Source organism: Anas platyrhynchos, chromosome 26, assembly GCF_047663525.1.
Source record: "Anas platyrhynchos isolate ZD024472 breed Pekin duck chromosome 26, IASCAAS_PekinDuck_T2T, whole genome shotgun sequence".
Classification (NCBI taxonomy): domain Eukaryota; kingdom Metazoa; phylum Chordata; class Aves; order Anseriformes; family Anatidae; genus Anas; species Anas platyrhynchos.
The window spans coordinates 1842667-1855572 of NC_092612.1; the positions used below are offsets into that span (position 1 = coordinate 1842667).

A 12906-nucleotide genomic window follows, 5' to 3' on the forward strand; every position below is an offset into this window, starting at 1 on the left:
CCCCTTTTTTCCTGTCCCCCCACCCCAAATTTCCAAAATTTCCCAAATTTTAGGGTTTAGCCCCCCCCCCCAGAGCCTCCCCGCCCCCCCCACGCACACAGACGCCGCCTCCTCTGTTTCCAACCGCCTTTATTGGGGTCCTGCCGACCCCCTGCTTTTGGGGAGGGGAGGGGAGAGGAAATGGGGGGAAATAAAGCAAAAATGGGTAAAAAGGGCCGCGTGTCCGCCTGTCTGTCCGGCCGTCTGTCCGTCTGTCCGTGGTCCTGCTGCTCAGGCCTGCGGCTGGGCCAGGCTACGCGTGCCGGCCCCCACCTCGCTGTAGATGGTTCTGAGGGGGGCACTGGGCTGGGGGGGCTGCGGGGACAGGAACGGGGTCGGGATGGGACCCCCAGTGGGGACAGCCCCGTGGTCACCCCATGGGGCAGCCCCAGGACCCCCCCTATAGGGGACAGACCCCAGACAGCCCCGTGGGGACAGCCCTAGGACCCCCTACAGGGTACAGCCCCGGGGTCCCTCCATGGAGACAGCCCCAGGACTCCCCTGTGGGGACAGTCCCAGGGTCACCCCCTAGGGACAGCCCCGGGACCCCCCTGTGAGGACAGACCGAGGACCCCTCATGGGAACAGTCCCAGGGTCACCCCGTAGGGACAGTCCCGAGACCCCCCATGGGGGCAGCCCTGGGACCCCCTATAGGGGACAGCCCCAGGGTCACCCCCTAGGGACAGCCCCAGGACCCCCTGTAGGGACAGTATTGGGGTCCCCCCATAGGGACAGCCCTGAGACCCCCCCCCCATGGGGACAGCACACCAGGACCTCCCCGTGGGGACAGCACCGGGACCCCCCCCGTGGGGACAGGGCCAGGACCCCCTATAGAGACAACCCCAGGACCCCCGTGTGGGGACACCACCAGGATCCCCTCATGGGGACAGCCCCGGGACCCCCCCATAGGGACAGCATTGGGGTCCTCCCATAGGGACAGCCCCGAGACCCCCCCATGGGGACAGCATCAGGGTCCCCTCATAGGGAGAACCCCAGGACCCCCCCCCCCATGGGGACGGCCCCGAGATTCTCCCTGTGAGGACATCCCCAGGACCCCTACAGGGGACAGCAGCAGGATCCCCTCATGGGGACATCCCCGGGCCCCCCCCCATGGGGACAGCCCCGTCCCCAACCCCTGCCTTATGGGGCCGTGGGGGCCCCCCCAGCCTCACCGCCTCGTCCTCCTTGGCGGGGCCTCTCCTGGGGACCTGCGCGTACTGCGGCTCCTCCGCCACGCCGGGGGCTGCAGGGGAGAGACGAGCTGGGACCACAGGGACCCCCCCCCAGCCCTGGGGACACCGCACCCCTTTTTAGGGTCCCCGTTGAGGTCCCCACCTCCTTCATCCGCCTTCCTCCTCCTCCTCCTCAGGCAGCACAGGATGCTCAGCGGGCCCGCGATGGCAGCCAGCACCCCCAGGCAGATGGCCCACCTCTGCCTGCCTCCCTCTGCGGGGACAAATTTTGGGGTGGTGGGTGGCTGGAAGACCCCCCAAAACCCTAAAATAACAGTGGAGGGGGATGTGGGGGGGCTTTACCAATCTGGCACAGGGCGCTGAGGCTGACGGAGCTGCTCTGCTCCTCGGCAGGGCTTCGAGCCACGCAGGTGTAGGTGGCATTGAGGGCGTCGGGGGGGATGGCCAGAAATAGGGTCTGGTCGTCCCCGCTGTGTTCCCACAGTGTCCCCGAGATGTTGTAGAGGTGCCAGGAGGTTCGAGCGATGGCGGTGGGGGGCAGCGAGCAGCGCAGGGTGACGTTACAGCCCTGGGGGCTACGGGACAGGAGCTGGGTTTGGATCCGCGGTGTTGGTACCGGGTCTGGTGGTGGCACGGAAAAAAAAAAAAAAAACCCTACTGGGACCCAACCCCTGCACCCCCGGCACCCCGAGAGGGCCGGGCAGCCAAAGGGCAGGAGATGGAGCCGCAGGTGGAGCACGGAGCCGTCATCGCTCCAGGAAAATCCCCTTTCCCCTGGCAGATGCCGGGCGGTTTCTCTTCCCCTTCCCCTCCCGGCACAAAAGGGCTTTGTCGCCTCTCCCCGCCGGCTGCAAACCCCAGGAGCGCTTCCCAGTACCCCCCCAGTGCTGGTTCCAGTTGCTCACCGTAGACGGAGAGGTTGAAGGCTTGTTCCTCCACCAGCGCCGGGTGCAGTTTGATCCTCGCCTTGTAGACCCCGCTGTCGCCCAGCTCCAGCCCCCCGATCCTCAGCGCCGTGGCGTTGAGCATCTCCAGCCGCTGCTTGAAGCGGTCGTGGGGGTCGGGGCGCTCGAACCCCCCCGGGCCAAACTCCGCCACTTGAATCGTGGCCCCGGCGCCGGCCGAAAAGCTCCACTCGATCTCCTTCACCCTGCTGCTGTTGGGCAGTGCCAGGGAGAGCAGCACCGAGCGCCCCAGAATCCCGCTCACCGGCTGCGGCTGGGCGCCCGCGGAGCCTGCACGGGGACAACGGGGGTCAGGGAAGAAGCAGAGCCCCGAGCACCCCTCATCCTCCACCCCTCACCTCCAGCACCCCCGGGTTTACCCCCCCGTTAGAGCCACGAGCCGAATTTTGGGGTGCAGGCAGCTCTGCAAGCAGCACCCTATTTCCAGCGGGGTCGCGGAGCCGCCGTGACGCCAGGAGGGGCGGGATGCGGCTCCGAGATGCAAAAAGCTTCGTCCCCCGTCCCCCGTCCCCCCCCCCACATCACAAACCCCCGTCCTGCGCCGGCCGCTCGCTTCCTGTGCCCCGCTCGGGGCCGGCCACGCGTTTCCCACCCGCTGCCGGTGCAGCCGCGCTCCGGCCGAGGCCGCTTTGGTTTTTGGGGGGGAGGAAGGCGCCGCTGTGGGGCTGGCAGGCGGCAAAAAAAGTGTGGGGCTGTGCGTGGGGGGGGGCTCCCACGGTGCCCTGCCAGCTCTCCCCAATGTTTTGGGGACGCTGATGCAGAACGAGCCCGCGTCACCGCCGCTCGCCCCCGGTGGCAGCGAGCTGCCCGCTGGTGTTTTGCCCCAAACAAAGGGCCGTGGCCCTGGCTTTACCCCAAAACACAACCTCGGCGTTTCCCAGCTGGAACCTGCCCTGGGAAGCTCCTGAGTGATGTCTGCTTGTCCCCGTCCCCATCCCCAAAACCCTCACCCCACAGAGCTGGAGCCTTTTGGGCGGTGGTGGCTGTGTCCCCCCCTGGTTCTCCAGGTGCCCCCAATTTTGGGGGCTGCTGGAGAGCCCGGCTGTGGTCCTGGCCTGACCCCAACACCCTGTGTGGGGCTCAGCTCTGCCTCCGAGCTGGGAGCTGCGCAAAGGGACCCCCGCGGGCCCTGCGGGGATGGGCGGGCAGGGTTTGGCACAAAACCCCGACAATTTACAAGCCGAGGGCCAGCAGGACGAGGAGCAAACCTTCTCACGGTCGGGTCCCAGCCTGGTTGGTGCCAGCGGGGCTCTTGGCCGCTGATTTACGGTGCCAATAAACGGCGATGCCCTGCAGGGCTCCGGGCCCTTCCCACGCTGCTCCCCATCTGCACCGAGCCTGCCCCAACCCGGCTCCCCCCGGCACCAGCGCTGGGGACCCCCTTTTGGGATCCAGCCCCGCTTTCTCCCTGCTATTTCCCATATTTCCAAACCCTCCAGGGCTAGGACTCGTTTTGCAGCCCAGCCCCGAAGCTGGGTTTCGCTGGTTTTCTGCAGCAGCAAGCAGCCGCCACTGAGCTCGCCTCCCACTCTCAGCTCTCCCAGCACCACCACCAGCACCACCAGCACCACCAGCACCTCCGGGCTCATCACCGGGGGCCACCAGCAAGCGGAACGCGGTGGCCACCTCCACCCCGTGCCTACCTGCGGCGATGAGGAGCAGGGCCAGCAGCCGGGGATGAAGGGGACGTCGCCGGCCGCACGGCTCCCCCATGTCTCCATCACCAGCTCGAGGCGACCTCAGCTGCGCAGGCGGCGGTGAGGACGCATGCAAATCTACCCACAGGCAGAAGCTCACCTTCCCCGGGGGGGGTGGCAACCTGGGGACACCCTGGGGACACCTTGGGGACCGCCGCCGAGCCCCCGCCGGGCTCCAGCTCAGCTCCTCCGGGACCTCTCCATCGCCCGGAGCCCTCGGGTGCTGCCGCCCAGCCCTCGTCCTCCTCCTCCGGGTGCAATAAAGCAGGGTTGGAGCCCGGATGCTGCTGTTGGGTAAATAATGCCAGCTGGCTTGGTGGCGGGAGGGAACGGGCACCTGGCACAGCTTGGGGACGAGCGCCCGGCCCCTGGCACGGGGAGATTTGGGTGTAGGGCTCGGGGATGAGGCTCCTCGGGGTGCTGGCTGCGAGGCACCGGGAGCTCGGGGAGCTGCTGGTGTCCAAAAGCTGGTGGCTGGCTGGGAACTGGGACAAAAAGGTCGGTTTGGGGATGCTGTGAGTGGGTGCTGGGTGCTCCCACCCCGCTGAGCTGCTCCCCCCCCCGGGACTCATCTCGAAAAACCTTCACCCGGAGCAAAACCCAAAATGAAGGGAAGGGAGAGCGCAGCGGGGCCGGGCTCGTCCCCGTGCAGAGGAGCAGAGCAGGGGCTGAGCAGGAACCGCGCTCCCCGCTGCCGTTTTTTGCTGTTCCAAAAAGGGAAGCGAGAAGCGGCCGCGCCCCCCCCCCGCATCCCCCATCCACCCCGCACCGTGCTCTTCTTTTTTTGGGGGGCTCAGCCCCAAAGCGGGGAGGTTTCGAGGTTTTGCAGCACGGCCCCCGGGGTGATTTCAGGGCTCTCACCAAGATTTTATTAGTTGCTGCTTTTACCAGGCTGGGAGGTGGGGGCTGAGCACGGAGCCCCCGTGACAGAAGGTGCTGGACATACACGAGTGAGACCCCCCCACCCCCCCTTTTTTTTTTTTTTTGTTGTTTTTTGTTGTTTTTTTGTTTTTTTTTTTCACGGCAGTGCACAGGCAACACAGAAACGGCGACGGGGGGGAGGAAGAGTGGGCGCAGACCCACGCCGGCACCGGTGCCCCCATGGCCCCCCCCCCCGGGATGCCACCGGGGGCTGCTCGGCCCCGGGAGGGGGGAACCAGGGCAGGGGCTGAGCTGGGGGCAGCGGGGGGGGGACAATTTGCACCGGGTGGTCTCATCCTGGATCCGCAGTGGCTGGCACTGGGGTGCCCCCAGCCCCCTGCCTGCCCCCAAAAAAAGGGTTTGGTCCCCCCCCCCTTTTTGCTGCTGTCTCAGCTTGAAGAAATAGGGTTGGGGACCCCCCCCCCCAAAGTCCTGAGGCATCAGAGCTGCCCGGGTGCCGGAGGGGGGCCCCCAGCCTCGCTGCCGCTCGTCTCCTTGTTCCCCAAGGGGTCGGGAGGGCTTCGGGCAGAAATTTGGGTAAACCAGAGGTGGGTGGGAAGGCGTCCGGCCGGCTGGCACCCAGAGGTGGTGCCTCCCGTCCCCGGAACCGAAATGGGGTGGAGGGGGGGGGCTGGAGAGGGGTCGGGTTTGGCACACAACGCACGTCACAGCCCTTGGGTTACGTCCCGACGCTCCAGCGCTGCCGGCGCCTGCGGGGAGAGGGAGAAAATCCTTCAGGAGGACGGACGGAGGGCGTCGGGGCTGCCCTGTCCGTCTGTCCGTGCTGCTGTCCGTCCGTCCGTCCGTCTGTCCGTGCTGCTGTCCGTCCGTCCGTCCGTGCATCTCCCTGCGCCCCTCCTCTCCCCCTTTCCACGCAGCGGGACGGGACCTGGCGCAGCACGCAGCGACGGGGCTGGGGGCAGTGCCAGGGGGGTGGGAGCAGTGCCAGGAGGGTGTGTGGGGGTGTTGGGGGGTGTGGGGAGGTGTGGGGGGGTCCCCACCCGGCCCCGGACCCCCTCCCGGGGGGCAGACACGGCCACGGGCCACCCGCACCTGAGGGCCTATGTCACCTCCTCGGCCGCGTCCTCCGGCGCCCGGCGGATCTGCTCGCAGACGGTGCTGACCGGCTCTTTCTCCGGCGGGCTGGGGTCCGGGTTATTTTCGGGGGGACGGAGGCCCTGCGGAAGAAGTGGGGGCTGCTGAGGGTCCTCCCTCACCCCTCCCCACCCCACTGTGCCCTCCCCGCTCGCCCCCCGGGATGGGGAGGGTGCAGAGCCCACGGTGGCCCCGTGCCGCGGAGACCCCCCTGCACCGTGCGTCCTGCGTGGATGGGGACCCCATGAGATGGGGACCCCGATGTGAGCTGGGACCCGCTCCGATGGGGACCCCGAGGTGATGGGGACCCCCCCGGCATGGCCCCCACCCCATCTGGCAGCCCCCAGCCCCAGTGCCTGACCCTGCGGGGGGCTCCTCACCTGGTCATTACCTTCCGGGGGGCTCCGGCGCACGATCTCGGCGTACTGGGGGTCGGGGGGGCCCTCCTCAGCCGGCACCGTGGGGGTGGCAGCTGCAGAGGGGAAAGCGGGGAGGGGGTGTCAGGGACACGGGGGACCCCAAAACCAGCCCCAGAGCGCGGCTCGACCCCGAGCTGCCCCCGAGGGGGGCTCCACCACCGACCTGGGTCCGCCGACTTCTCGCTGTTGAGCCGCCAGCACCAGAAGGCGCCCCCCAGGCTCACGGCCAGCAGGATGAGGGTGAGGACGATGTACCCCGACTTGGAGAAGGCCGCCTGTCCCCCTACGAGGGCAGAAAGAGAGAGGCTGAGCCAGGGGGGGACATCCAAAGACCCCCCTTTACCCCCTCTCACCGCCCCCAGGCTGAGCCGGTTGGCACCCAAGGGTGCTCGGCACCCCCTGGGGGAGCAGCGCCCGCACCCGCAGCCTCACCCCCGCTCCGGCAGATGCTCTGCAGGTCGAAGAGGACGACCTTGTGGTCGGCGGGGTTGCTGACGGTGCAGGCGTAGGTGGCGTTGGCGGTGCCGGGCTGTAGGGCCAGGCGCAGCGTGGTGCCGTCGGGGGAGAGCTGCGTGCGGTCGGTGCCAAGCTCCCGGCGCCCGTTGTCCCTCCTCCAGGTGACGTTGACGGCTCCTTTCCCCGCTCCTTGGCACTGCAGGGTCAGGTTGCACCACTCCACCGTGCTGGCCAGCAGCTGGCTGCGGGTCCGGGGGCTCGGCACCGACTCTGCGCCCAAGGAGGGGACGCGACGGGGTCAGCCACGTCCCCCTGCCACCCCACAGATGGGTGACGGGGCTGGAACGGGGCACGGCAACCCCACAAGGACCCCACAGCAGAGAGCATGGAGGTTTGGGGTCTCTCCCAAACCGCCCTGTTGCTCTGTGCCGCGTTTTCCCCATCTTTCTAGCCCGCGCTGGGAGGTTTGTGTCCTTCCCCCAAAACCCGGCCCCGTTTCGCACCACTCACCGTAGACGGAGAGGTTGAAGGCTTGTTCCTCCACCAGCGCCGGGTGCAGTTTGATCCTCGCCCCGTAGACCCCGCTGTCACCCAGCTCCAGCCCCCCGATCCTCAGCGCCGTGGCGTTGAGCATCTCCAGCCGCTGCTTGAAGCGGTCGTGGGGGTCGGGGCGCTCGAACCCCCCCGGGCCAAACTCCGCCACTTGAATCGTGGCCCCGGCGCCGGCCGAAAAGCTCCACTCGATCTCCTTCACCCTGCTGCCGGGGGGCAGCGCCGGGGAGAGCAGCACCGAGCCCCCCAGGATGCCGATCACCTGCTGGGGCTGCGCCCGGACACGGCCGAAGAGGAGCTCTGGGGACAAAGCAAAATGTCACCGGGTGTGCGGGGACAACGCGGGGACGGGCAGCAGGACCCCCCCCGGTGCCGCCGTCCATCCAAGGCTGGAGGAAGAGGAAGAAGAGGAAGAGGAAGGAAGCATCGTCTCCTCTGCGCCCGCTGCGGGTGTCCCTGTTGGGGTTGGGGACACGGGAGGGTGGCCCGAGAGGGTGCCGAGGCTGCTGCTAGCGGCGGGGAGGGGAGGGCGCCGGGGGTCGGCGTCCCCAAAAAAAAAGCGTCTACGTGGTTCGGATGCCGGTGCCGCATCTGAACGGGCGCGCTCTGGGGCGCTCACCAGAACACCGCTCCAACAGACTCTGCGAGGAGTTCCCCGCCAGCATCTGCAAAACCTCATTTTCCGCCTTAAAACGCGCCTCCGCCGCGATGCCTACGAAAAACCAACACGGGTTAGGGCGAGGTGGGGGGGGGACCGCGAGGGATTGGGGAGTTGGGGGGGGGGGTTTGGAGCCACCTGGGCGATGCGGGGCCGTCGCTCTGAGCCCACACCCGCGGTTTTTTGGCAGCTCCCCCAGCTCTCCGCGCGCGAGCACGCTCGGCACCGGCTCCCTCCCTGCCGGCAGCGCCCGCCTACCCGCAAGCTGTCTCCTCCACCGCCCCCGGCCCTGCCAGGGGGAGGAAGGGGCCGAGGAAAAAGGGGGGGGGGGGCGCTGGCATCTTCTCCAAGCCCCCCTCTGCCACCTGTCCCCGTCCCACGCAGGGATGGGGATGCTCAGCGCGGGGGTTTTGGGGCGAGCGGCTTCGCCCTGTCCGGGATGGGACCAGGGGCGCAATGTCCCTGGTGTCCCCTCCTCTCCTTTTTTCTCCTCTCCTCTCCCCCCACCCCGCCGGCAGAAGCTGTGCCAGAATTATCCGAGCGGATTAGAGGCAGCCATCCCAGCCTTTGCTTTTCATCGAGCCTCCCTGCTTTGCTGGGAAGAAACGCTCCCCACCGTCCCCATCCCGTTTATCGAGGGCTTTTTTTGGGTTCCTCCACCCGAGCCTGGCAGCGGGCTGAGCCCCGCTCCCTCCCGCGCTGCTCCCCCGGGGGCATTTCCAAGTTCTTGGGGTCCCGGTTGTGGGAAGGGGCTGGTGCCCAGCTGCTGGGCAGATGCTGAGCCCCGGGGGTGACGGGGACGAGCCGCAGCCCTCGGCGAGCGCAAGGAGGGGGGAGCAAAGAGGGATGGAGGAAAATCGGGTGGGAGAAGCGGGTGGGTGCCGAGCGCAAGCACCCCACATCCCGGGCTGCTCCCTCCTACCCTATTAATGGCCCCAAAAAGGGAAGAGCTGGGCACCCTGAGGTGCCCGAGGCTCCCTGGTGCGGGGCGTCCGGCTCCGTGCAGCTCCCATCTCCGATCCCAAAGATCTCCGAAGGTGATTTCCACCTGGGCTTTATCCCGTTCCGGCTCCTCGCCCCCGAAGCAAAGGATTCGGCTCGAGGCGGGGGGCTGGCAAGCCCCGAGGCTCCCCGCCGGCCTCCTTTCCAGCCCGCTGGCTGCAGTTTTGCCCGCAGCACGCGCCGAGTGCCGGCGCCAGCAGCCCCCGTCTGCCGGCCGCGCGCTCCCGAAGCCAATTAAGCTTTAGGAAGATAAAACCTCGCCGCTAATCCGCCCGGACTATTAGATGCTTTCTGTCGGAATCGGGGGTTTTATGGGAATTATTCAACGTCTGGCTTAGCACGCCGGGATTTAAGGGGATTCCTCGCTCCTCTTTTACGTAAGAGCCTCGCCGCGCTCTCGGGCGCAACCCCGGGGGGCTCCGTGGGGCGAGCTGCCCCCGCCGGGGGCTTCACCGTGGGGCTGCCCGGAGCCCCCCCACCTTACGAAACCTCTCCTTCGAGCATCACGCGCGCCTGCGTGGCCGTGTGGAGCCGTGAGGCCGAAGGCTCGGCGGCGGAGAGCCGGGGGGCACCGGCGGTGGCGCTGCCCACCCCGGGAGGCCCCGGCCATGCGGGGACGAGGGCTCGGTGCCCGGGCACTCACCTGGCACGAGGCCGAGCAGCGCCAGCAGCAGGGCGGGCAGCCGGGCTCCGCTGGTGGCCAAGTCCCCCTCCATTCCTGCTCTGTGCCGCTCGGGTGGGCAGAGTCAGCGGCGCTGGAGACGGGGAGGAGCAAAGCCGCCTCTCCCCGCCGCTACCCGCAGGATGGCGAGCATCGCATCGCAGCGGGGGCACCGCGTGCCGCTTAATTAGCTCGCCACTAACGAGGAGGGATGCGCGACACGCACGGCCTAAGGTTGGGGGGCACGGCCGGGACCCCCCCAAGCTCTCGGTGTCCTCGCTCAGCCCCGCTCGAGGAGCGGTGCCCGGATTAAGGAGGGTGGTGGCATCCGGAGCATCCCTGCCCACGGTCCCCAAATTGTTTTCCTCGGGGAGGCAGCACGGCAGCAAGGGGGGAGGCACATCCCAAACCCCGCTGGGCTGAGCGAAGAAATCAGCACGGGGGGGGGATGCAAAAGGGAGAGACCCCCCCGAGCCCTCCCAGCCCCGTGTCGGGTGCCCGCAGGGAAGGCAGCGGATCCCGTTGGCACCACGGCCAGATTATTTTGAATTTCAGCCCCCCCAGAAAGCCAAGGTGGAAAAGATAAAAAGGGAAAGAGCCTCAGCGCCACGTGCAGTAGGCTTAAAAAAAAAAAAAAAAAAAGGTAAATCAGCCCCCGGGGAGCAGGGGGGGCAATGCCTGAACTCTGCAAGGACCAGTAGTGGGGGTCAGGACCCCCGGGAAGGTGCCAGACCCCAAGCTGAGGGGCCACAAAACCCAAATTTGTGGCAGCTGCTGCCAGGGGCTGCTCCCTGGGCTGGCACGGGCTGATCGCCGTAGGATGCACGGGGGGGTGACCACGGCACCAAGGAGCACCCCAAAGAAAAAGCGGGGTCCGGCCCCTCGCTGCGTCCCTGCTCGGATTTGGCTCCGGGTGCTGGGGTATGGGGCGGAGGGGATGGGCTCAGAGCCACTGCATGGGGTCCTAAATCTCTCCTCAATCGCCCTCAGCACGTCCCCGTGCTGCCTGGCAGCAGTGCCAGGACCGGGACACCGATGTCCCAAAGAGTGGGGACACGGGACCAGGAGCATGGGAACGATGCGACCCCACGAGCATCAGGAGCAGCCCCTAAACCCTGAACCCCTAAACCCTGAACCCCTAAACCCTGAATCCCCAAACCCTCAACCCCTAAAACCTGAACCCCTAAACCCTGAGCCCGTAAACCCTGAATCCCTAAACCCCTAAACCCTCAACCCCTAAAACCTGAACCCCTAAACCCTGAACCCCTAAAACCTGAACCCCTAAACCCTTAATCCCTAAACCCCTGAACCCCTAAACCCTTAACCCTTAAACCCTCAACCCCTAAACCCTGAACCCCTAAACCCTAAATTCCTAAACCCTAAACCCCTAAAACCTGAACCCCTAAACCCTGAATTCCTAAACCCTAAACCCCTAAACTCTGAACCCTTAAATCCTCAACCCCTAAAACCTGAACCCCTAAACCCCTAAACCCTCAACCTCTAAACCTTGAACCCCTGAACCCCGAACTCCTAAACCCTCAACCCCTAAACCCTAAACCCTCAACCCCTAAACCCTGAATCCCTAAACCCCTAAAACCTCAACCCCTTAAACCTGAATCCCTAAACCCCTAAAATCTGAACCCCTAAACCCTCAACCCCTAAAACCTGAACCCCTAAAACCGAAACCCCTAAACCCTGAACCCCTAAACCCTGAATCCCTAAACCCTAATCCCCTAAACCCCTAAAACCTGAACCCCTAAACCCTCCAGCACCACGGGGCCACATCCCGAGCTCCTGAACCCTCCAGCCTTGAATCCTCGTGCACGGGCGAGGAGGAGCAGCGGAGCCCAGGGCTGCCTGGGGCGAGGAGCGTGCCGGGAAAGTCACAAAACTCCCCCAGACCCCGGCTCAACGTCACCCCACGGAGCCGCTGGGTGTCACGGGGAGCTGGGGGGGGGTCCCCCAGTTCCCCCCAGTTCCCCCCAGTTCCCCCAGTGCCCGGGCAGCCGCAAGCCTTTGGCTCACGCAGGAAACCTGCGGCGGAGCCTGGGGGAAGCCACTTCCCCCCCCCCTCATCCCTGCTGCGGCCGCAGGGGTGGGGACACCGCCTGCATGAAACAGGGGGGGCTCGGTGCAGCTCCAGGCCCCCAGGATCGTGTCCCTGGGGGACCCCAGCCCCAAGCTGGGTGTCCCCAAAATCCCCCCCGGTCCCTGTCCCCCCACCGGGGGGGATTCTGGGGACACCCATGGCACTGGGTGCGTCGCAGCCCGGCCCCAACCCGCTGTGGGGACAAGAGCGAGGCCACCACCGCCTGTCCCATCCCCGGGACAAGGGGGACGACGCCTGCGAGGGCCAAAAATTTTGGGTTTTCCACCCTGATGGGTCCCAAAATTGCGGGGTCGTTGCCCTTTGGTGCCGCCGGAGCCCCTCTGGGTTTGGGGTTTTCTCCCGAGTCACGGATCCAGCAGAAATTGGGGCATTTCGGGGGGTGTTTGATGATTTATTACTCCCACCTCCCGCAGTTAATTCCCAGAGGCAGCGCTGAGGCAGCCCCGGGACGCCAGAGGGAGCCCGGGGCCCGGCTGCGCCCCCCCAGCCGCCGTCCTCCCGCAGCTCTCGGCCCCCTCAGAGCCCCCCCAGCCTCGGCTCTCGCACCCCAGGGCCCCACACGGGGCCCTCGGCACCTCCCGGAGACTCCGGAGCCCGAGGGGCCCGGCCCGGCCCGGTCCCAGGCGCCGCCGCCATTTTCCTCCCCTCGACCCTTCCCCGACGGCCGCCAAGCGCCGACTGATGACGTCAGCAGCGGGGCGGGCGAAGACACCCCCTCCCCGCGTTCTCGCGCAGGCTGAAATCTCGCGGGATTTCCGCCGGTATAAAAGGAGCCGCGGGGAGGGGCGGGGCTTAGTGCCCGCCTGGCCGGCGGGCGGTGAGGTGGTGGGGTGCTGCTGCTCCGTGAGGGCGAGGGGCCTTTTTGGAGCCTTTTTGGGGCCTTTTTGGGGCCTTTGGGGGCCTTTTGGGGCCTTTTGGGCCCCTTAGGGACCTCCTCCCTCATATTCTGTTGCTGGTGGCCCTGCCCCTGCTTTTGGTGCAAAAATAGAGAGATTTGGCTCAAAAACCAACCTGGATAACACCACAATAACAGGACACACCGTGGGGGGGGTTTCAGGGAGGGGGGGGGGGGCGAAAAATATTCCCGGTGCTTTGCAGCTTTCTGAGGATAAATGGGGATGGGGCTGCCCCATAGCAC

General features: G+C 66.8%; 2 protein-coding genes across 9 annotated transcripts; both read right to left on the reverse strand.

Moving 5' to 3' along the window:
• Nucleotides 1-112: 112 nt before the first annotated feature.
• On the reverse strand, nucleotides 113-4152 carry LOC119713850 (SLAM family member 5-like). Its single transcript, XM_038168046.2, has 6 exons — nucleotides 3841-4152; nucleotides 2138-2467; nucleotides 1575-1853; nucleotides 1375-1485; nucleotides 1212-1282; nucleotides 113-354 (listed from the first exon to the last, which is right to left on the reverse strand). Exons 1-6 carry the CDS (start codon nucleotides 3908-3910, stop codon nucleotides 271-273), a joined length of 945 nt encoding a protein of 314 aa, XP_038023974.2. The 5' UTR covers nucleotides 3911-4152; the 3' UTR covers nucleotides 113-270.
• A 585-nt stretch (nucleotides 4153-4737) lies between these two features.
• On the reverse strand, nucleotides 4738-10823 carry LOC119713851 (SLAM family member 8). Of its 8 annotated transcripts, none has more exons than XR_011805009.1 (8): nucleotides 9641-10823; nucleotides 7957-8049; nucleotides 7296-7637; nucleotides 6750-7055; nucleotides 6493-6612; nucleotides 6302-6382; nucleotides 5886-5993; nucleotides 4738-5525 (listed from the first exon to the last, which is right to left on the reverse strand). XR_011805009.1 is itself a non-coding variant. In XM_072028093.1 (8 exons), the coding sequence occupies exons 1-8, from the start codon at nucleotides 9711-9713 to the stop codon at nucleotides 5481-5483; spliced, it is 1179 nt and encodes a 392-aa protein (XP_071884194.1). In that variant the 5' UTR covers nucleotides 9714-10823; the 3' UTR covers nucleotides 4738-5480. The 8 variants fall into 8 exon arrangements, 6 of the variants coding, with proteins under 6 accessions (XP_071884194.1, XP_071884195.1, XP_038023977.2 ...); XR_011805008.1 differs by having other exon boundaries at nucleotides 5869-5993; XM_072028093.1 differs by having other exon boundaries at nucleotides 6291-6382.
• Between the last annotated feature and the right edge of the window lie 2083 nt (nucleotides 10824-12906).

Bases quoted from the DNA above. Each gene is read 5' to 3' on its own strand.
- LOC119713851 (XM_072028093.1), bottom strand. From the start codon at position 9,713: ATGGAGGGGGACTTGGCCACCAGCGGAGCCCGGCTGCCCGCCCTGCTG. The intron at 6,613-6,749 runs GTGCGGGCGCTG...CTGCCCTCGTAG, and splicing joins GAGCGGGGGTGAGGCTGCGG to GGGGACAGGCGGCCTTCTCC. The intron at 6,383-6,492 runs GTCGGTGGTGGA...TCCCCTCTGCAG, and splicing joins CGAGAAGTCGGCGGACCCAG to CTGCCACCCCCACGGTGCCG.
- LOC119713850 (XM_038168046.2), bottom strand. From the start codon at position 3,910: ATGGGGGAGCCGTGCGGCCGGCGACGTCCCCTTCATCCCCGGCTGCTG. The intron at 2,468-3,840 runs GTAGGCACGGGG...GTCCCCGTGCAG, and splicing joins CCTGCTCCTCATCGCCGCAG to GCTCCGCGGGCGCCCAGCCG. The intron at 1,283-1,374 runs GTGGGGACCTCA...TCTCCCCTGCAG, and splicing joins GAGGAAGGCGGATGAAGGAG to CCCCCGGCGTGGCGGAGGAG.